The following is a 21,524-nucleotide window of genomic DNA, read 5'->3' on the forward strand; positions in this document are numbered from 1 at the left end:
TATAATCCTGCTGATTATGGGAGGCCCACCTCAGGTCTCCACTCTCTTTAGAGTCCTGTTTACACAAGCTAGTTCTTTAGAGTAGTCATAACATATGAGTACTCTGGCTTCTGCAGTTACAGTTGCAGGCTTACAAGATGAGGACACATGCTGCCGTCTTCTCTTCTTTTTCCCAGGGAGTGTCAGGCTTGGTGACGGTACATATAATAGGTGCTTCCCTCATTGTTTAGAGTTCCAGTCACTTTTTTATTTTTCTAATTTCAAGATTTCTGCAAAATATAAGGGTTTTTTTCCTTCTCTCTGTGGCGGCCAGGCACACATACATCCTCTGGTTTTTGCTTTTTAATGTGAACAGCAATATTAGAATTTCTTGAATATTTGAAGGAACTCAAGTGTAGATACTGCCATTTGTTAATTGTGTTTCCAGCTCCAAAAACCTTTACCATTGCAGTTCCTGACTTGGAATATTTTCTAAATTTTTCTACTGATTTTTCTACCAGTTCACAGTAAATGGTTAGCATATCTGACCCTGGGCTTTCAAACAGAAGTGCAGATAGATTGGATATCCTCTTTTAAGTCCGTCACTCGAAGAAGTATATAACACTCCATGCCTGCAGGAGCCTGGCTCTTAAAAGAACAGCAGGCATTGCCTGGACTGTCTAAGGGCACCTAGGAAGAGCTTTGAGAGAACGTGATTTGTCTTTGTTGCGCAGCCTCCAAAGACAGGCTGTGCATCTGGAGGCAGACAGTGCAAAGGCACATCCATTTTGGAGGCTATGTCTATCCATTTTGGAACTCCAAGTCTGGCTCCCGACTGGTCACAGTACAGCCGCCAAGGTCGGAACCAGAGCTGACTGTAGTGTGAGCTCATTAGGGCCTGGTTCCTTTAGCACAAGTTTCTTCTTTATATACTTCCTGAATAGCTTTAATTGTTCCCTAAATACTTAAGAAACAGACTGGAAGTGCGGAGCACTCACTGCTGCTTGAGAGAACAGAGCTGTTTTGCTCATCACTGCATACAATTGGGACAATTACATCATTTCTGTAGTCACACTAGCAGCCATCGGCCTCAGCTGCTCTCAGATAGGCTGGCATGCTTCCAAATAGTTTAGTGTCCCTTAGGACAGAGTCTGTGGTCAGTTCATCTGGCATCTGGCCAGCTGTGTGGTCAGTACCTAGTAGTCTCAGCTTCTGATATGTCCTCCATATAGAACAACATCCAAGACAACCTCTATGGTTTGGTTTTCCCAGAGGAATACAGAACATAAGTAGGTGCTGTCTAGGCGGTCCGTGCACGGCCAGCTTAGTTCTATGGGATAGCAGTGGGCCCTGGCCCTATACCAGAACTTAAATTAAGTGACCCAGGTTTTCCTTTCCCCAGACACAGGTTGTGTGAGAGTAGCTGGGTGGTGGGATAGCCTGTTGCCGGTTCCTTTACTAACTTCCCTCTCTCTAATTGAGAACTTAGCTCCACTCTGGGGCTAAACAGATTACTGATCACTTGCTCTTGCAGTGACATTTCCAGAGAGCACCAAGCTATCCTGATATTCTGAGAGAATGGAAGAAACTATGTCTCCTCCAGACGAAGCAGCCCTGAGTTCTGGCACATGTGACACAAAGCAGCTCCAAATCATTCCACAGAACTACAGTGATTAACAATAAGTTGCTGGGCCTGGCCGTGCCAAGCTATGCCCAAAGTCCAAACCGGGAAAAGCCCATCATTTGGAATCTGTAGACCAGGCCTCTTTGCTAATCAGTTCCTTGACCAAACCCTGCTTTGGACCTCAGACCTCCACAGCACCCATGTTAGTGATGACACCTGCTCACACTGTCTCACGCTGAGAGACCAGCTGGATAGCACCTCGCCCTCATCCCCATTCCTTTCCACCCCACTGTCCCACCTGAAGGTTCCTTACCAGATGGCACAGTGAAGAAACAACATGGAGTTTGCAGCAAGTCCCCAGGAAAACTGTGGCATTATCAGGCATTTCTGTAGAAGACATGCATTCTGGTCATTTTCGCTGTCAAAAACAAGCTTGCAGAAGCCAGACACAGTGATGCATGCTTGTAATCTCATCATTTGAGAGGTTAGGCAAAAGGACCAGGCCGAGCTAGCTATGCAGTGAACCCTAGTGTTACAAGGAAAGCATTGCAGCCAGCCCTACCTAGGTGAAGCCTAGTTTCTATTTCAGTAGCTTGCGACCAGCAGTTAGAAGTAAATGTGTAGTCAGGCCAGGTGTGGCGGCACCCCTTAGTCCCAGCACTTGGGAGGCCAGAGCTACACAAGACTGTCTCAAAAACAAGAGTGTAGTCACATTGGAAGGCAGTGCTGGTTCTCTGTGGGATCTCCTGGGAATCCAGTCACTAGAGGATGTTCGTTGACATTGAATTTGCTAGTCAGAAAGAAGGGCATGGATTCTGGGAAAGGATAATTGGCTCAAAAAATCTCTGATGGAGTGGTTAGAACCCTTCTAGGTAACCAGGCTGGAATGTTTTGTTTCTGATTTTCTAGGGCCTATTCTTGCTATGAAAGCCAGAATAACCTTCAATGTGCAATTATTCTGCTTCTCCCCTGTATTTGGATTTATAGGCATGTGTGCTAACACACAAAATACTCTAGGTGTACCCCTGGATCCTGTTTGTTCTGTTCATTTGGCCCACTACAGAATACTTAGGAGTACATGTCAGGCCACTGCGCAAACATGATGGGTCCCTTCATGCCACCAGTCCCATTGGAAGAGAAAGCTCTGAGAGGAGTAGTCGGTGACACAACAAAGCTGGGGCAGCATCGTGCGAGGCTAGAGCTACACAAGAGGGCCCTGTCAGAGGAAATGGGCATCCATGCCTGCAAGCCTCTGTTAAATATCTCCCAGTGTAAGACACAATTCCCCTCAGAGCTAAGTCACACAGCATAGTGGCCATTCAGGAACTCATGACCACCTGCATCTACTAGTTGTCTTATAAATGACATGTCACTGAGGCTGTGACCCAGAGAAGACAAAAGGACATGAGGGAAGAGGCAGGCCTGTAGGTAATCCCACCAGAGAACACCAACACAGACTCCAGTGCAGTCATGCACCTGCCTCTTCCAAAACTTTGAGTTTCCTGTGTTCCGAAGAAGGCCCTCACCCTACTCCAAGAAGATGAGAACATAAAGCACAGGGCTGAGAAGGTTACATCGTGTCAGCCAAGCAATGTCACACCCACAGTTCCACCCCTTCGCCTTTCAGAGTGCCTCTTGCCTCATGCAATTACTCCCGCATCCCTTATCCCTAGAGATGCTTGCCCAAAACTGTGAGCATAGCACAAAGGTAGCTCTCACCCTGGTGTTTGTCACAGGCCAGACATGCTGTGCCCTCTGCTAACTGCCTGAAGATGGTGTAAGTCTGCCCAGTGAGTCTGTTCAATTACAAGTAAGCTTCTATGGTGAGAGCTGGGTTTGCTTGCCATCACACAGGCAGAGGACGCGTCCCAGGAGATCAGACTGCAGGGCTGAAAGCAGCTAACCAGGATAAAGCCACTGTCGAGGCCCAAGAGGACCACTTTCTATTCCAGCACTTTCCCTAGGATTCACCAAGATACTACCCAAAGAGCTTTAAATGAGCCACCATCTGCTGCAGCTGCCGTAATGAGACCAAAGCTTAGAAGGAAAGGGCTAGGTTGACGTAGACACTGCCTACACCTAAAGCTTCCCCTGCATCCAGCTTCCAAACAGAATAAGTTTTATGTTAGAGCGCCTTGTGGGGCCACCTATGCTCAGCTGCAGAGCTGTGTCTAGGTCAGGAAGAATGGGACTGTGGTGTAGTCAGTGTCAGCCATGCCCTATTCTACATAGAAATGTTTGAGTAGTATAGACTATATGAGAAGACTTCTTGCCAGCCTACAGCCCGACAGAAAGTCTATACTCAAGCATGCTCTCTGTTAATGTTGGTCCTAGTACCTAGGTAGAATTTCACAGTCTATGTCTTGTATCTGGTTCTGTTCAACTATTCAAAGCCTTTATCTGTGATTTAGAGCAAGACACAGGTATATCCATCAGAATCTCAAGCTGAAATAGTCTTTAAACACTGAAGACTCCCTGGCCCTTTATCTCTGTAGTTGAGAGAAAGCCACTGTATCAGGAACCCAGTGCCTAGTAGCTTGTGTTGGAGGGAAGCTGGGTCTACAGAGATAAGCTGTAGCTACCACTGCCTCCCATGGGACACCACCAGGCCTCTGCATGGCAGGCTCCTCGTGACAGTAACTGAAGTCCACTCCCGCTTGGAAGCCATTCAAGACCCATGCAGAAGCCCAGCCATAGCCTGCCCCCTGGACATGTGCATCACACAGCACATGAAGCCCCGAGAGGACCATGGAGTGGGCCATGAGTGCAAGGAGGGAGGAGAGGATCAGGACAAACAGCTGCCAGAGGACAGTGTCCCCCACACGGCACCGTCTGGACCCTGCTGTGGATTACTGGCTGTACTTTGAACGTGACTTCCAGTGAAGGATCAGAAGGTAGTCCTCCCAGAGTTAAGACTGACATACCCTTAAAGTGGAGGCGCAGTGTGTGACAGGATTCTTTATTAGCCTTCCACATCTTACCCCCGGGACTGAAAAGGAGAGAACTGTCCCAAACCATCCTCAGTCATCACTGTTGCTCTGTCCAGAAGCAGATAGAAAGCGACACCATTTCCCAGCCCTGGCAAACATTGCTCTGCTCCAATTTGGTTTCCATACCTGCTAGTGCACTGACCAGGAAGTGGGCTGTTGCAAAGAGCTTCTGGTTGATGACCTCATCTCGTGGGCCAGGGAGCTCTCCGTGAACCCTGTATCCCACCAGCTGCAGGAAGGCTGTGAGGTCCTGCTGCTGACTGCCTGTCAGCTCCTCCATTGCCAATATAGCCTGTGAGGACCAGAGGCCGCCAGCCATGTCATCACACTACAGTGTAGAAAGAGAAGAAAGACTGATGAAGCCAGAACTCACTGAAGTGCAAACCAACTGAGCCTCTGCCCCACCCGCCTTCCCAGCACTCTCCATGTACTCTACCCTCTCCAGGTAAAGCAAGCACTGAGCCATTTTCTAAACTTTGATACTATCTGTGAACCTAACCTTCCTCCTAAGGACACAGATGAGCCGTGCCCAAGTACTGTCCTTCCCACAGGGAAAGGGGAAGAGTCATGCAAGAAGTGTCAGCTATGCCAGGATATTGAGTTTTATCAGACACCAGGAACAATTGGCTACATATCAGATTGTCAAAGGGGTCATAAGAGCAGCGTTCCTTCCTGGTTCCCGTACTCTAAAAGCAGCACTTAGCCTAATATGTCCCCAGCCTTCCCGAGGAAGCTTTATCCATCACAAGTTAGCTCAGGGGTGGCACGGCACTGCCCATGAGCTAGTTCTGAGCCCCTGGACTAGTTCCACACCCTAGGTACCCTATGTCCTCCCTGACACTCACCAGCAGGCAGATGCTTTGCCAACATCTGACAGGGCAGCTGCTACTCTCTCCATAGGGGACTAATCTGCCATTTCTCTTTAGGAAAGAGCTAATTTAGGAAGTAAAAGTCATGGGATTCTGAAACATTTGTGTTCTTCCTAGGGTTAAGCCCTGCATCCTCCAGAGGGCAACTGCAATTCTGTCCCTGGTTGCTAGGCTCTCCAGCACAATTTCATTTCAAGTGGGAACATGAAATGAGTAGTTTTCTGGACACCTAAAGCATTTGAGCAGTATAGAAAGAAGGAAAACTAAAAACAAAGTCACAATGAAAAGAAAATTGTCAAAGTATCAGCCTCATTAAGTACAAAAAAAAAAAAATCTGAGCTGATGAAGGGTGAGCAGCTGGCGTGTCCCTCAAAGTATGGCTGTTGCAAAACAAAGCGATAAACACCTTGTGGGACAGGTTGACAGGCTCTGCCACACAGCCCCTTCTCCGTGAGATGATGCATGCCCACCTGCAGTCTCAGAATGAAGCCTTATTTGCAATGAGTCTTTGCAGGTGTAATTAAGGTGAGAGTCTCAAGGAAGAGAACTCTATATCCAGTAATGGTGATCTGTAATGAGTTCTGTGTCTAGGAAAGACCCCAACACACAAGACACGGCACACAGGACAGAGATATGCCACCAGGCACGGAATGCCAGGAGCCACCAGAAACTGTAGGCAACAAGGATTCTCCTCTAGAGCTCTCAGAGGGGTATATCCCTGCTGCCACTGGAACTCTGGACTCTTCCCTCTAGATCTGTAAGAGGTTATTTTTTGATATTCTGAAGCACCACGCCTGTGGACATCTTTATAGCTCTAAGAAAGTCACTCAGCCCTTCCCGCCTGATGACAAGCTTCAAGTTTTAGGGTTAAAGGGTAGTGGTGAAACTTAATTCCAAATTATCCCAAAGCTGTCCTGAGAGGTCTAGCCTGTGCATATTTTAGAGCAACCACGTACAAACCCAAATCCATAACTCCCCCCACCCACCTACCACTTGCTCCAAGGCCCTAAGGAGTTCTTCATCAAACAGGATTTTCTGCAGGATGCAGAACAGCGCCATCTGCTGCTGGGCAGGTAACACCGCAAAGGGATGGAAGCTCCTGTCTAGGTGCAGGGTTGCTGTGAAAGCAGAGCAGATGTAGTCAGGACACACACACAACCTGCCTCTCACAACCAGTTCCTTCCAAAGGGTCTTGGAGATACACGGCACCCTGAGTGATATTCAACAACCAGGGAATCTACAGGGAAGGAAAGGACAGGGAAGGCCACTCTGACATCCCAGACCTCACCCTTCTTTCTGCCTGTGCAGTGCTAGACTTGACCGGGAAGCCACTTGGGTTCTTCTTTGGCACACTGTCTATAAATGTGCGTGCTCAAGGCTGAATCACTAAGCATAAGCCATACTAATCTCCAAACTCAGCCTTGCCAGCACTATCCAGCCATGCACTGCAATTTAGCATGCTTTTGTTTTCAATGCATGTTCAAAGGGCCAGCACTCTACAGTCATGGCAAACATGGCTTCCACTTCCCTCCCTGTGCCTTTAACTCCTGTACAAGATGAGCTCAGGGTGCACTTTGCTATGCCACTCACATCCTCTGCAGGGGCCCTGGGAGCCTGTCCCCTCTAATCTTCTCTTTGCTGAGGACAGTCAAAAGTTCCTAGTAAATTAAGCCAAAAAAGATGGGCTGAAATGGTGCTTCCCCAGTGAAGGCCGTGCACTGACACTAAATGCACAGCCTTGCTGATGGAGGTCTAGGAAACAACTGCTGAACACCCTACAGGGTGGACACAAAACTTCTGGGCCACATCTTCAAAACCGCCTGTGGAATGCAGTTCAATCTCCATCAGTCCTTGCCTGAGAGAGAAGCTGTGCTGGTTAGCCTAGAACCTGAGGGCTCAGAGACCTGCCCAGTCGGCCCACTCCACCTGCAGCCACCTCAGCTGCCCAGGGAACTCTAGCCAATGAGGATGGCTGACTCAGCTTGGGGCAGTGAGAAAAGGACCTGCAGCCTCACATTTCTGCAGCACAACTCCAGCTGCAAGTGGAGGCCCCACGTTTAGTTAACTCTTATCCCAGGAGGGATCTACCCTAGTCCTGGGTCTCCATCACCCTGCCCTCTAACACTGTGCCAGGGCTAGCATCCTCTGGTTAGAGAGTTAGACTCCCAGGGAGCAATTGCTTTACATGGCACAGTGTATTTTGAGCCAGCCCTGGGTTCTCCTGAGCTCCTCCCCTTTTCTAGCCCGGTTCCCCTCCTGCACACTGCTCTCCTGCACAGCAAAGCAAACCAACCCTAAAGTAACAAGCTATGATGAGCAAAGCGAATTTCCTTTGGCAGTTTAGAGGTGCAGCCCTCTGCCACGTAGGTGGGGAGCCTCAGTGGCTGTCACCACGCTGATGCACAGCAGCCTGCCGTGCCGTGGAGCCTGGACTGTATCAAAGCTGATAACATCCTGGGCTCTCCAGCCCTGCTCATTACTGGCCATTCTCGGTAGTCAGGTTCCTGACCACTGCACTCCTTGGCCTCCCACCTTGACTCCTAGGGTCTCCATTCTCCAAAACACAGCACCCAAGACTGGGCCCACCCAAAGATCCAAGGGGATCTTGAAGGCTCAAGGGGAATCACCGCTTGGGAGAGAAAGTCCACTTCTCCATCTGGCACAACCACAGGCAATACCTTGTTTTAAAACACGCAGTGGCCCATCCTGGGAAGAGATCCCTTGACCCCCATCCGGCATGTCCAGGAAGGCAAACTCTCTGTAGGCCAGGGGGTCCAAGTAGATGGAGTCTGCTTTCCTCTCATGCTCGAAGCCACCATGTTTCCCTTGGAGGAGGCAGAATTCTGTAGTGGGGAGAAAAGCCCAAGCCAGGCAGGGTCAGCACAGCTCATTGGCTCCTCAGACTCACCGTCACCTACTCAGACTGCGGCAGAAGACACAAAAAGGCTTTTGCTTCTTTGCATCTGTGTTTGAGACCAAGTCTGGTGGTTTGAATGAGAGATATCTTCTGTGGAACTCGGCATTTAAGTGTTTGGTGGCACTGTTTGGAAGAAGGTGCAGTCCTGCTAGAGGAAGTAGGTCACCGGGCAAGGGCTCTGAGTTACAGCCTTTGAGCTACTGTCACCTCTGTGATCTCAGCTCCCTGTTCCTGGTCACACGCCTGCCGCTTGCTGACATGCTTCTACCCCTCCATGCTGGACTCTTCTCTCCTTGAAACCATAAGCCAAATTACACTCTTCCTTGAGTTGCCTTTGGTCACAGTGCTTTGGCACAGCGACAGAAAAATAAAGAGTCTTACTATGTCGCCCAGGCTGATCTCTAGATCCCCCTGCCTCAGCCTCACAAGTGCTAGGATTACAGACATGTGCCACCATGTCTGCTCACTTGAGGGCTTTTACACTAGGTCTGATCAGGCATAGAGTGGCAGACAGACTTGTCCTGTACTATAGCAAGCTTAGGAGCGCCTGTCGGTTCCCTCTGTGTCCTTGTCTTCTGAGAGGAGAAGGCACCTTTTGTTGAGCACAGGGAAAACACCTCCCCCTAGGGGTTGCTACCCCTTCAGAGGTGGGCCAGGAAACCCTAGATTTTGTCTTCCATTTCCTCAAATCCCTGTAAAACATGTTGGGTTTCATGTGCTAATGTCATTACTACGGTGAAAAAGAAGAACCAAAGACTGATTCCTGACTGAAGCTCAAACAGCCACCTTACAGCAGTTCTCTGGGCCAGGAGCGAGACATCCTAGAGTAGAGGGGCAGTGGGGCACAGGGCTCAGGCATGGCAGGTGTTTCCCAGTGGATTAACTTTGGGAACCAGGTGACAGTGGTATAGGTGATGAGAGAGCAAGCTGGGGACGCCTGCAGGGCAAAGCTCCTGGGGTCAGAGGCAGCCAGGGTTAAACATGGATGCAAGGATCAAACCATGGGGATGGGAGTCCTGGTGATGAGAAGGAAAAGGACTGCAGCTGAGCACCAGATACAGCCTGGCCAGGGAGAGAAAGGACGGGGCTCGGAGAGGAACCACAAAGCAGGTCTTAGCAGGCTCTGCATAGATCCTAACAAGCAGCCCTGTCCCTCCTGAACTGCACGCAAGGCGCTGCAGTCCTTTGGCATAGTCTGTGTCTAACTGCAACAGACTAAACTGAGAAAAAGACAGCTTCTAAAGAGCTATCACCTAGTCCTGGATGGCGACCACCCCAGATCACCGGAGAGAAGGACTTAGATGTGAGGTCACCTAGGAGAATGTGCCCATATCTCAGTAGCCATGTCCCCCACCCCACCCCCACAGCTGGAAGGCCCTTTGTTCATAAACATCCTTGAAGCTGAAGTAGGTCAGTAGGTCCTTCCTTTGTCATCAGAAGGGAGGTAAGAGGACATTCATCTCTGTCAGGCTCAGCATCCTCAAGACTCAAGGTCACAACAACATCACTGGTATTAGGGTTTTGACAGCAGCCCCCCCCCCTTTTGTAGGAATAATGGGAAGAAATACCTTGGGAGAAAGGTTTGTTCCACTGTGATTTGGGACCTCATAAATACACCACTCAATAAATATTCATAAAACCTTGTGTAAAGCCCACCCGCAACGCCCTGGACAGGCTCCCTGCCCAGGGGCACCAACCCCTACCCCTGCAGGGTTTGCTTTGCTCTGCTTGTCTATTGCTTTAAGTGAGCATCTGCTCAGTCTGCTTCTTGACTGAATTCACTCCTTCAAGACAACACTGATGGGACTGGAGAGCTGGCTCGGCATTTAGGAACAGTGCTGTTCTTCCGCAGAACCTGGGTTGGCTCCCCAGTACCTACATGGATTGCTCTCAACCATCCTTAACTCTAGTTGCAGGGCTGTGATGCGCTCTCCTCTGCAGTCCTCAGATACCAGGCACACAGGTACTGCATATACTTCCACACAGGCCACACCCTTTAAACCTTCCCCCACAACATCACCAATTGCGGAACAAATGTTCAAAACTATGGAGGACATTTTTCATATAAAGCACCACAGGACACCTGCTCAGAAGATGAATGAGAATCCCTGATGGGTCCTGTGTGGGGTTAAGCCAGCTGAGACTAGGAACTACCCAGGACTCAACAGCTTTACAGGAGGTCTGGATGGCTGCAGAGCCAATGTTCCTCCCTGGCTCAGTGACCCTGAGGAGTGAGAGGTACATGAAGCCCCTGGCTCCCCTCCCCCAATTCCCCAGTGCCTCCTACTGCCCAGAGTCAGATCCTAGACACTCTGCTCCCCTGTCCCCTCTCTACCAGGGCATGCCTCATGAGGACTCACCAAACTGGCCGTCCTGTTTCACAAACAGCTCCATGATGCCGTAGGCAATGGTGGTAGCAGCGGGGATCTCCAGCACTACATTGGTGTCCGTGGTGACCGTCCCATCCTCCATTGCTGACACCTGTGGGCAAGAGCATGTTCCTGCTTATATACTCAGGCACCCCTAGCTTCTTCCTGTCACACCTATATCCAGCCTCCTAGGAATGCTGGGAAATATCCACAGAGCTAAAGGAGGAGGAGGAGACACCTGGCACTGGCATCGGGTGGCATGGGTCAGATGCCAGAGCATGAGCTCGGAAGCTACATACCAGATTGATGCTTCGGCGACAGCATTCCACATTACACCACTGTGGTCCCACAACACTGTGATTAATATTCCTATCTCCTAGTGCCATTGTGAGCAGTCTGCCATCACTGCAGAAGGCATCAGTCACACCTGTGGTGACACTGTTAGCAGGCCCCTGTGCACCGACAGTCACTGTCCGCATGGAATACCAGATCATTATAAATGACAATGCCATCGTCTCATGCACACTAGACTACATCTTTAGTATTACATTTTACAGTTTTTAAATTATAGTTTTTATAAGAAGGAAGGAAGGAAACTGCTCTGAGTTAGGCTGGCAGCAGCCTCGTGCACCTCAGGTTCACTGCATCCCTCAGGTGCACCGTGAATCTCTGCAGACATCCAGGCCTGGGTAGGCATCAGGTGATTGATTCTCCAGCATCACATGACCACCACCAACATCACCAAGTGCTATGTAACTCAGAGCACAGCTAAGTGATAAGTAAGATCTGTTTCTAATTCCTTCTCTGGGTTCAAGTAACAACTTTGAAATCTCAGTGAAAATGCCAACAGGATAAAGCTGGTCTGGGAAGCCCTCACTGAGCCGTTCACACAATCGTGAATGGTGCTCTGGGCACAGCCAAAGCCAGGATAACAAGGCCATAGGAAAGGCTCTGGGAAACAGACAGGAGGAAGATGGATGGGCAGGGCTGGGCTGTCAAGCAGGAAAGAGCCCTTCCTGCAGTACCCCAGGGACAGGAAGCTGGAGATCTTTGTTGGCCAAACACTGGAGACAGACAACACAGCTTAGCCATCTGCGCCTGGACCAAGCATTTTCTTTGAATCAAGAAGCAGCAGCAGCTGGGCTCCAGCTCACAGGATCAGACCTTCAGCAGGTGGTGACCATGGGCAGGAGTGTCAGCAGGGCCAGCTGAAGTCACCTCCATCAGGTCCCCTTTTCCCCTCTGCTGCCGAGCCTGCTCACCTGTCTACCCAGCAGTCCCAGCTATAGACTTACAGCCATGCCTCACCCAGCCCACTGCCAAATATAGCCCTTCTGCGCCTTCTAGAAAAAGCCAGTGCCACCAAGAAGGAAACTACCAAGAAGATTATAAGCCCCGTGGCCAGCTAAGGGAGCAGTTTAAGCAGATGGCTGCCTACCTCTCTCATTTTAGAACACCCCAGGATCAGCTTAGATCTGGAAGAAATGGTAAATGACTGACAGACAGACAGACAGACAGACAGACAGACAGACAGACAAATTCACGTGTTCCTGGCCTGGCTAAACTTCCTTAAAGGAAGCATTCTACTTTCCATAAGCAGAGCAGTGTTAGGCCTATGCCTAGCTAGCCACTAGAATTCTGTTGCCACAGATCGAGAAACAGACACAACCCACATGATCTGGTGAGCTCCAGACCAGGAGCACTCTCTCCCTGCGTTCTAATAAGCCTGAAGAATGCCCGGAGCCCTCAGCTCCAAGAGGAAGCCGCCTCGACTTTCTAGGAAGGAGGGCGGCTCACAATATCTTCAAGCCCCACAGTGCCTGAGGCCAGGTGCCTCAGAGAGCTTAGTTATGTGATCCCGGAATGTCTTGTTTACTAGAGCAGCCTGAGTCTGTCTCATTCCTAACCCTCTACAGAAAGAGTTCTGACTGAAGAAGACAGTCAGAAAAGGGGCCCGTGGGGAAAGTTCTCCATGCTGAGGTGTGGCACCTGTATAGTCTTGGTCTGGATCCCCACCATGCCTCCGCACGTCTCCTCCGACTGCACATGCTCAGAAATCACACACTTCTGCGTGGTCACGATCTTCTGTGTCAGCACACACAGGACCTCATTCCTGCTCTCTAGCACCTGCTGGAGCACCAGATTGTCCATATTAACTGTTCTGAAAAAGAAAATTGGTCATGAGTAACCCTGTGCCTCCAGGGAGACCAAGGCAGGGACCAGAACATCCTCTTGCAGCTAGAAGAGGGAACAGAAGATTTCACTAATTTCCTGGTGAGGAGAGCAGAGGCAGGTTTCTTAAAATGGCTTCTGCCAAGTTCTCCTGAGGCCACTCAGACCAGCTGAGGGACAGGATGGACACTGGAAGAAGTGCCAAGGAATTATACTCTAATCATGAAGTCCCTGACATTCTCGCTGGCTTCAGGGAAGAACAGTGGGAAGCTACGCTGCAGGACAGCTGCCACCCAGTCTTCCGGGTGAGGCTGGGGTGAGGAAAAGGGTGGCGGACATCATGGCGGATGTCTGACCTCTTCTGAAGCACAGGGTCATTCTGATGAGAGGCAGGCAGCTTCACACAGGGGAGAGGCACAGGTTAATGTATAGGCTGTGGCAGAAGATCAGACTGGAAACCTGATGGGACTACAGGAAGAATATACAACCTCTGCGGGGTTCCTATCACAGAGACAGAAGCCATTTGGTCTAGGCTGCCCTCGGCCACCCACCTGAGACCACATGGGTCCCCATGTGAAAAACTGATCCTGAGCCACTTAAAATTCTGTATAGTTTCAAGGTCAAGCCACAGTTCCAGCTATGCATGGATGCTTAATCCAATGCTGAGATAAGCTCCCTAGAGACCGCAGTTAACAGAACATAACCTCCAGTGGCTACGGGAGGGCAGGAAAAGCAGCAGATCCCAGCTGCAGTCGGCATGGGAAGAAAAGGCTCATCCCGTGCTTCCAAGGCATCTGAGGTTAGTCACCTGCAGGCTCAGCCTCCATCCCTAGCCACAAGGGGGCAGGGTGCATCCCAAGTATGCGTAGGGTGCCCAGGGTTTTGGAAGCAACACCGAAGTGCACAACATAACTGGCCAGGGCACTAACCAGCCCATGAAACACATGTGCATAGTGACTTATCCATAACATGGGACTGGTCACCGTGGAAGGAGTCAGCGCTAACACATTCTACAACATGAAAAAAACTTTAGCCCTCAAAATCAGCCACCAAAAAGGGACAAACGCTATTAGAGTCCATATTTAGGGATGATCTAGAATAGACAAATTCACAATGATACTGAAGGCTGGAGTACTGAGGCTGGGAGGTGGGAGAATCGGGAAATATTAATTACTCAATGGCTCAGAGTTCCACTTGGAGGAGGTGGAAAATTCCAGAGACGGATAGAGCTGATGGTTACACAACAGAGAGAGTGTATTTAATGCCAACGGATCATACACTTAAATGGCAGACTTGCAAATTTTGTAGTTTTCCACAGTAAAAAGAAACATTCAGAACACTGGTAAGTCCTCCACTAGGCAGGGCAGTGCAAAAGCACTGTAATATCCACGTGGAGGCAAAGTGGACCATGAACAAAAATGCTGGCCAGGGCACTAGGGAATGGCTGTACTGGGCAAGCATGACTGAGTCGGAGCCCCAGTACCAATGTGAAATGTCCCCGGTGGTGCATGTCTGTGACCTCAGGTCTGAAGAAGCAGAGACAGGAGAACCTCGCAGCGAGCTGGCTAGCCGGTTTAGCCAAATCAGTGAGCTGCAAGTTCACTGAGAGACTGCGTCCAAAAACAGCGTGAGGTGATCATGGAAGACACCCGATGTGGACCTCCGCTCTCCATCTATATGCACGCACACCCACTTTGTCTGAGTATCTGTGCACACGTATGCATATACAAATGTGTGCATGTGTACACATCACATAGTTACAGAAGTGGCTAGATTGATTGACTGACGAATTAACTGTTGGGCTAATTCCAGGGAGAAGTATGGACAGGGAGCTGGGCGCTGCCCTCCCACTCCTGACTGATCTGCAGGGAATTAGGTCACCTGAATTCACGTGGTGGCTTTCTTATGAATAGCTGTTGGTAATGATGCCCTTAGCATGGGTTGTTTGAAGGGATAGTGAGCAGTCAGCTTATGCTACACCAAGGGTGTGCCATAAGACATTCCAACCAATTTCCCAATAAGATCTACAGAACAAAGCCTCTATATGTGCAGTTCCTGGAACCTGTGGACCATTTAACTGGGTCAGGGTAGCTACGTTACTCACTTGCTTAAAAGCCTTCAAGGGCTCTTCCTCAACTGCTCACCCAGGTTCTACAACCCCATGACCATATCCTTGCCTCCTATTCTACCAACTTCACCCTCAAGCCTTTTCTCTATGCCTTCAAGAAGCCATGATATGCCCAGTCAAAGCCCTGGCACTTCATTCCTGCCTGCCATGTCTTAGACATCTTCGTCACCTCCTCAGGGAGCTGAGCTCCATACTCTTTGAGAGCAGTTCTCTGTCCCCACAGCACAGCTGAGCCGGAGAGCTTACTTCTACAGTTCCTCTGGCTCTTTCTTTTCTCCGTCCATTGCCAGCACCAGCAGTGTAGAACAGAAACTCCACGCTCCATGGTGTTGAGGACCAGGCTACCATGTTCTGCTGATCTCAGGGCTGGATCAGCACTTGAACGTTCATTTACATAAATGAATATGTAAATTCAGTCTGTTTCTTCCTTGTCTATTTGCTTTAATATATGAGTGCCCAGGGATGTGTGTGTGTGTGTGTGTGTGTGTGTGTGTGTGTGTGTGTGTGTGTGTATGTGTGTCAGAAAAAAAGAAGGACAGAGGGAGGGAGGATAGAGAGGGAAAAAGAGTAGGAAGAAGGGGGAGAGAGGAAAGAGAACATATTGAAAACAAAAAGGGAATGGAATACGGTGTTTGGTTTGGTGGAGGGTGGACAGTTGACTCTCCCCTTTTGCAGATACTGGGTGGTTAACATGAAGTCAGGTCTCTTTGTGACTTCTGACTGAAACAAGGGCTGGTAAAGACATTTTCCAGTCCCTTCCCACATTTTCAGGAAGATGATGCCTACTTTCCCAAGAGCTGAGGGAAGTTCAATGTTCTGGCCATGCCCACCAGAGAGATGACCAAGTCCAGGTGCTTTAGGATCCTACCAAGGTCAGCAAATTGGCACAGCAGTACAAACTTAAAGGAAGAAGTACATCAACTCTACTGACCGAGTGCATGGGAAAGGCCAGTGGGATAGCTGTCTCTGTGGACATTCACTATCAGTGCACAAGGACTGGACAATGTCAGCAAAAAGATGCATAAACGAAAGCCAAATTCTGTCAAGTAGGGAAAAAAAGGAGATAAACACCAGAGAAGATGTAGAAATGAAGTCAACTCATATAACTTAAAAAGAACGGGCTAGAGAGATGGCTCAGTACAAAGGAGCACTGGCTTCTCCCACAGACGACCTCGCTTCAGTCCCAGAAGCATCCACATGGCAGCTCACAACACCTGGAACTCCAGGTCTGGAGCATGCAATGCCACCATTGGCCCCTGCAAGCAACCCCACACACAGTGCACATGAACGCACACCGACTCGCAAATGCCTGTAATCCCAGCACCCAGGAAGCTGAGGCAGAAGGATTATTATAAGTTTAAGGCCAGCCTGTGCTCATAGTGAGTTTTAGGATAGCCTTAGTTATAGAGTAAGACAAACGGAAGAAAGCTAAAGAGAATGGGAAGGAGACTGAGGAGGATAGGGGACGGGAGGGAGAGGAGTAATAGTGCTGGTCGACAGTGAGTACAGTAGCCTCCCACTGCGGCGGACCCCCTCACAGTACTTCAGGAGCTTTGTATCTAGTGTGAGGATCTGGGCGTCTAAGAGTAAAAGAGCCTACTGTGTGTTCCTAAAGCCTCCAGAATCCAAGTTGCAACTGTCATGCTAGATGTGTAGACAGCTTGGAGTCCAGCCTCTTAGAAGTCCAGTCCTTGGGAGAGCAGCTGTCATAGCAACAAGTTGACATCCACTTCTACTTTCTACACAGGAACTATACCTGGTGCCTTCACCACATGGTACAACTTTGGGACTGCACTGGGAGCTGAAAAGGGTCCCAGCTTTTTCCTGTGGTTCTAAAACATGAGTTCTAGTGACCCTAGGCCCTGCCACTACCTGGCCACACTGTACCTGCCTGGTGGGAACTAGGAAGGTGCTCATCACAGGGCAGGACCTGCTGGTGCAAAAAGCTCTGGCGTTAGCCAGCTTCTCTCCTGGAACTGGGGGACAGCCCATCATCATTCCTTGTCGTCCATAGCCTCTACCAGTGTGGTAAGCTGTGTGTCGACCAGAGCTTGCTCTGTGTGGCCTATAGATATGCTAAATAGCCTTCAAATACCAAATGAGTTTCGAATACTAAAATCATGAGTTCCAGGACCATGCCTGCTCAATCCAAGGAGCCCAGGGAAGGTCTTTGCACATATGTAACCTGCACAGGGACCAACAGCTCAGGACAGCTCACCGTAATCCCTGGCCTTCTCACAAAAAAGAACTGGGACAATGCCATTGCCAAGGCCATTGCCAAGGCCATTGCCGCTGCTGGGGTCTAGCCCCTAAACTCCATGAACATGGCTACCAGTGCCACAAGCATGAGCCCCAACTGCAGTCACCCCACTGGACCTTAGGAAGGCCCCCTTTATGTTCCAAAACCTCAAACCATAGTTTCCAATATAGCAGACTCACCGATATATACCACATATATACAGCAGCACCAGTGCCCACCTTACAGAGCTGAAAGTGTTCCCACACTACCATGTGACTGCTAGTGCCGCAGACGGAGGCATTTCCCATGTCTGTCCTGAGACTCCCATGTCACCTGCAGGGGTCATGGCTACAGGTATCACTGCCATCGGTGTCATCCACATGCACTTACTCTGAAGGATCTGGAGAGAATTGAATCATATACCTCCACCCTGGCAGCCACCATCACAGTCCTGGTGCCACTGGGACTTGACTCTGTGGAGCCTGAAGATACAGATCTGTGTCCTTGTGTGTTTATGAGACCTCGTGTCCCCCACAGACACATAGAAGGGCCTTCATGAGCCCTACAGGCTCTACTACTAGAGCCCCATAGGCATGCTGACATCAGTCAAAACCAGCAAAATCGCAAAGGCTCTCACTCCAGCCAATGCAAAAACACCAAGCCAGTGGAACTTGTCATTTCCCATGCCTTAAAAAAATAAAACTGTCCCTACGAAAGCTTCTTCAACATCCCTTATGCAAAGAGAAACTCTACAGACTGGAAAAGATGGAGCACACCTCAAGACAGTAAAAGTGCTAGGTGCCAAGCCCACGGCCATGTCACACTGGGTAGGGAGAAGCTCCCTGCATTTTCTCTGAGATAAGGAGCAAGGTAGGGAAGCCCGTGCTTCACTCCTGTCTAACGTGGTATTGAAGTCTTGACAGGAGCAACTGAGCAAGAGGAAGAGAAGAAATTAGGCACTTGTGCAGATGGTGCGATTTTATGTGGAGATAAACCGAGCTGCCAAGCAGCCACCAGATGAAGCCATCACTTTGTATACTGAACTGAAATATCAATTTAAAAAAACAGTTAGAACTTACAAACAAATCCAGTAAAGTGACAAGACATAAAAGTCAAGATACACAAGCTAGCACCATCTTTATACTACAGTAATGAGCGTTCTAGCCCAGAAATTAAGAAGGCAGTCCCATATAGCCAAGGCTTGCACCAACTCATGGGAAGTCAGGACAGAAAAAAAGTCACAAATTCAAGGTCAGCCTGAGCTACAGAGTGAGTTCTAAGTCAGCATGTCAAAACACCAGAATACATAGGACCCTTCTTCACAGAAAGAGGAAAAAAGACTAATATTTGTATAAGTCTAAGAGTAATCAGAGCAATCTTGAATACCTCCATCCAAACCACACTACAAAGCTGAGGGTGTGCACACCTGAAAACCCCATCACTTGGGAAGCTGAGGCAGGCGGACTGTGAGTTCGAGTCCCACCTGAGCTTCATAATACATTTCATCTAGCCTGGCCTCTGAGACCCAGGATGGGCAGATGCATGAACTAGCGTCTAATGCACTGACTGTAAAGCTATAGTGATTTTAACAGCATCGTGTTTGCTGAAAACCCAATATAAAGACCCATGGAATAGACCAGAGAGTGCAGAAATTAATTTATGATCAAACAGCCACCTGATTTTCAACAAAGGTGCCAAGAATATATGTAATAGAGAGAAGACAGTGTCTTTGATAACCTGCTGGTAAAGTTAGTTATACATGTGCAAAAGAAATTCAATCCTCGCCGGGCGGTGGTGGCGCATGCCTGTAATCCCAGCACTCTGGGAGGCAGAGGCAGGCGGATTTCTGAGTTCGAGGCCAGCCTGGTCTACAGAGTGAGTTCCAGGACAGCCAGGGCTACACAGAGAAACGCTCTCTCGGAAAAAAATAATAAAAAAAAAGAAAGAAAAGAAAAGAAATTCAATCCTCTTCTTTCCCTTTTAAGTCAACTAAAAATGGACCAAGTCCTGATAGTAGTAAGCCTGAAACTATGACAGCAAGAAGACAGGGAAACCCGTCAAGACATTAGCCAGTAAAGACAGTGGCTGGTTTTAAACAAGACTCCAAAAGCCCAGACAAATGGAAAAGGAGACATTCAGGTCTCTATCAGGCTAAGAAGCATCTCTAAGGCCAAGGAGACAAGCAGCCTACAGCGAAGAGTCTGTCAGCTGTTCTTCTAATGGGAGCCACCTCCAGAATATGTAGAGCTCAGAAAGCTGATTCCACAAAACAGTGTAATTTTAAAATGGTCTGTAGAGCCAACCTGAGAGAAAGACAACAAACCTATGAACAAATGTGCAGTCTCCCTCATCCAGGGAAACACAAGTGAAGCCACCAGGGGATGTCATTATCCCTAGTGAAATGGCCATTATCAGGCAAAAAATAGCAATACAGTTGAGATGGAGAAGGGACTCATGCACAGCTGAGGGGATATGAGTTATCACAGACACTAAGGAAAACTAAAAATAAAACTGTTAGAGTATCCAACAGCTCTGCTGGTATCCAAGGAAGGGAAGGTGCTTGTATCCCCTTGCTTATTACCGTAGTATATAGTATATATGGCAACTAAAGCAAACCAGCCCAGATCACTATTAACAGCACCCGAGATCTATCCATGAATGGAAGACATGGAATAGTATTTGGTTATAAAAATGAAACCATGTCGTTTGTACCAGCATAGATGTTAGCTAGAGGATAATTCATTAATTATTAGCCCGACCCAGAAAGACTAATGCTACACATTCTCATTCATTTGGTGAATCTAAGTCACCCTCATCAGAATAAAATAGTCATAGTCACTGGGGGCTGGGAAGGGAGGTGGGGATAGAAAGAAATCCAAGGGCCGGAGAGCTGGCTCAGCATATTGCCCTTGTGGAGGATTTGAATTCTGTTCCTAGCATCCACGCTGGGCCCTCACAGCTTCCTGCAGTTCAAGCTCCAGGGGTTCTGACAACCTCTCCTGGCATCCGGGGACACCCACCATAGTGTACATACATGTGACACACACACTAAGAGGAATTACTTCTAGACCTTCTTCAGCGTGTGGTTGACTATTGAAACACTGTGTCTTAGTCAGGGTTTCTATTCCTGCACAAACATCATGACCAAGAAGCAAGTTGGGGAGGAAAGGGTTTATTCCGCTTACACTTCCACACAGCTGTTCATCACCAAAGGAACTCAAGCGGGTCAGGAAGCAGGAGCTGATGCAGAGGCCATGGAGGGGTGTTATTTACGGACTTCCTTAGCTTGTTTTCTTATAAAATCCAGGACACACACACACACATGTATCCTTGTGAGTTTGAGCACATATATACATGAAACCCTAGGTAAGGTTGACAACCTACCCTAGTTAATCCAGCATCTACTAGTGCCTAGGCATAGGAGTAAAGATTCTAAAACTGATTGTAGGCTAGGGGCAGTGAAGGGACGGCTGAGATCAACTGGTAATGTCTGCATGGGCACGAATGGGTACAATCATGAGCAGCCAGATGCAATGTGATATCTGTTCATAGAACGTACCCAGGCAGGCTAACAGACCCCCGATTGTCTGGGACAGCAGTAACAGCAATACTATCAGTCACCAATCTTCTGACACAGTTTTAAAGGCCACTGAGTTGACAGAATTCTAAAAACCAGAAAGCGACAACGGGGCAAATTCATTGTGTAGAAATGCTAAGGGACTGAATTAATGTTTGACATTGTCCCAGAAATAAGGTGGGGACATTCAAATGAGTCTACTAAGTGGTCAGCTTTGAACATATATACACATGAACAACACTGAATGGATTCAATGGCCTGGATTTATGTATACACACACGTACATATGTAGCAACAATAATTACAGAGGTCTTGGGAGGAGTTGGGGAAGGGGAGAAGAAACTATGTAAACACAGTTACACGTAGCAAATTCTCAAAATTAATTTAAATTAAAAAAACAAACTGAAGGAAAAAAGTTATTCAACAAAACAAAGAGAAATGCAGACTCGTACTGATGATCTAAGCTATGGTGGTTGGGGTGTTCCTCCTGACGGGCTCTGATTTATTAGCTACAGCTACAGTTAAAGAGAGGCCAATATGTGGGTGCACACCAGGTGGGAAGTTAACTCCGTGAACAGCGCTTCTAAGCTCCCCGGGGCTGCCTCCTGACACTTTACAAGCGGGGAGCCTGCTGATTTTCTGATACCCAATCTCTTCTGG

The 21,524-nt window shown here is 48.7% G+C and overlaps 1 protein-coding gene across 1 annotated transcript in view; it reads right to left on the reverse strand.

The window, feature by feature from the left end:
- Gsdme (gasdermin E) overlaps window positions 1-21,524 on the reverse strand; it is a 58,123-nt gene that overhangs the window by 9,475 nt on the left and 27,124 nt on the right. Inside the window, exons 4-9 of the mRNA XM_052173706.1 lie at window positions 12,738-12,909; window positions 10,740-10,860; window positions 8,141-8,305; window positions 6,453-6,580; window positions 4,720-4,921; window positions 1,917-1,990 (exon numbers count right to left, since the gene is read on the reverse strand). Coding sequence (XP_052029666.1) covers window positions 1,917-1,990; window positions 4,720-4,921; window positions 6,453-6,580; window positions 8,141-8,305; window positions 10,740-10,860; window positions 12,738-12,909 — 862 coding nt within the window. The remainder of the gene's footprint in view (window positions 1-1,916; window positions 1,991-4,719; window positions 4,922-6,452; window positions 6,581-8,140; window positions 8,306-10,739; window positions 10,861-12,737; window positions 12,910-21,524) is intronic.

This window comes from Apodemus sylvaticus, chromosome 2 (genome assembly GCF_947179515.1).
Source record: "Apodemus sylvaticus chromosome 2, mApoSyl1.1, whole genome shotgun sequence".
NCBI lineage: Eukaryota > Metazoa > Chordata > Mammalia > Rodentia > Muridae > Apodemus > Apodemus sylvaticus.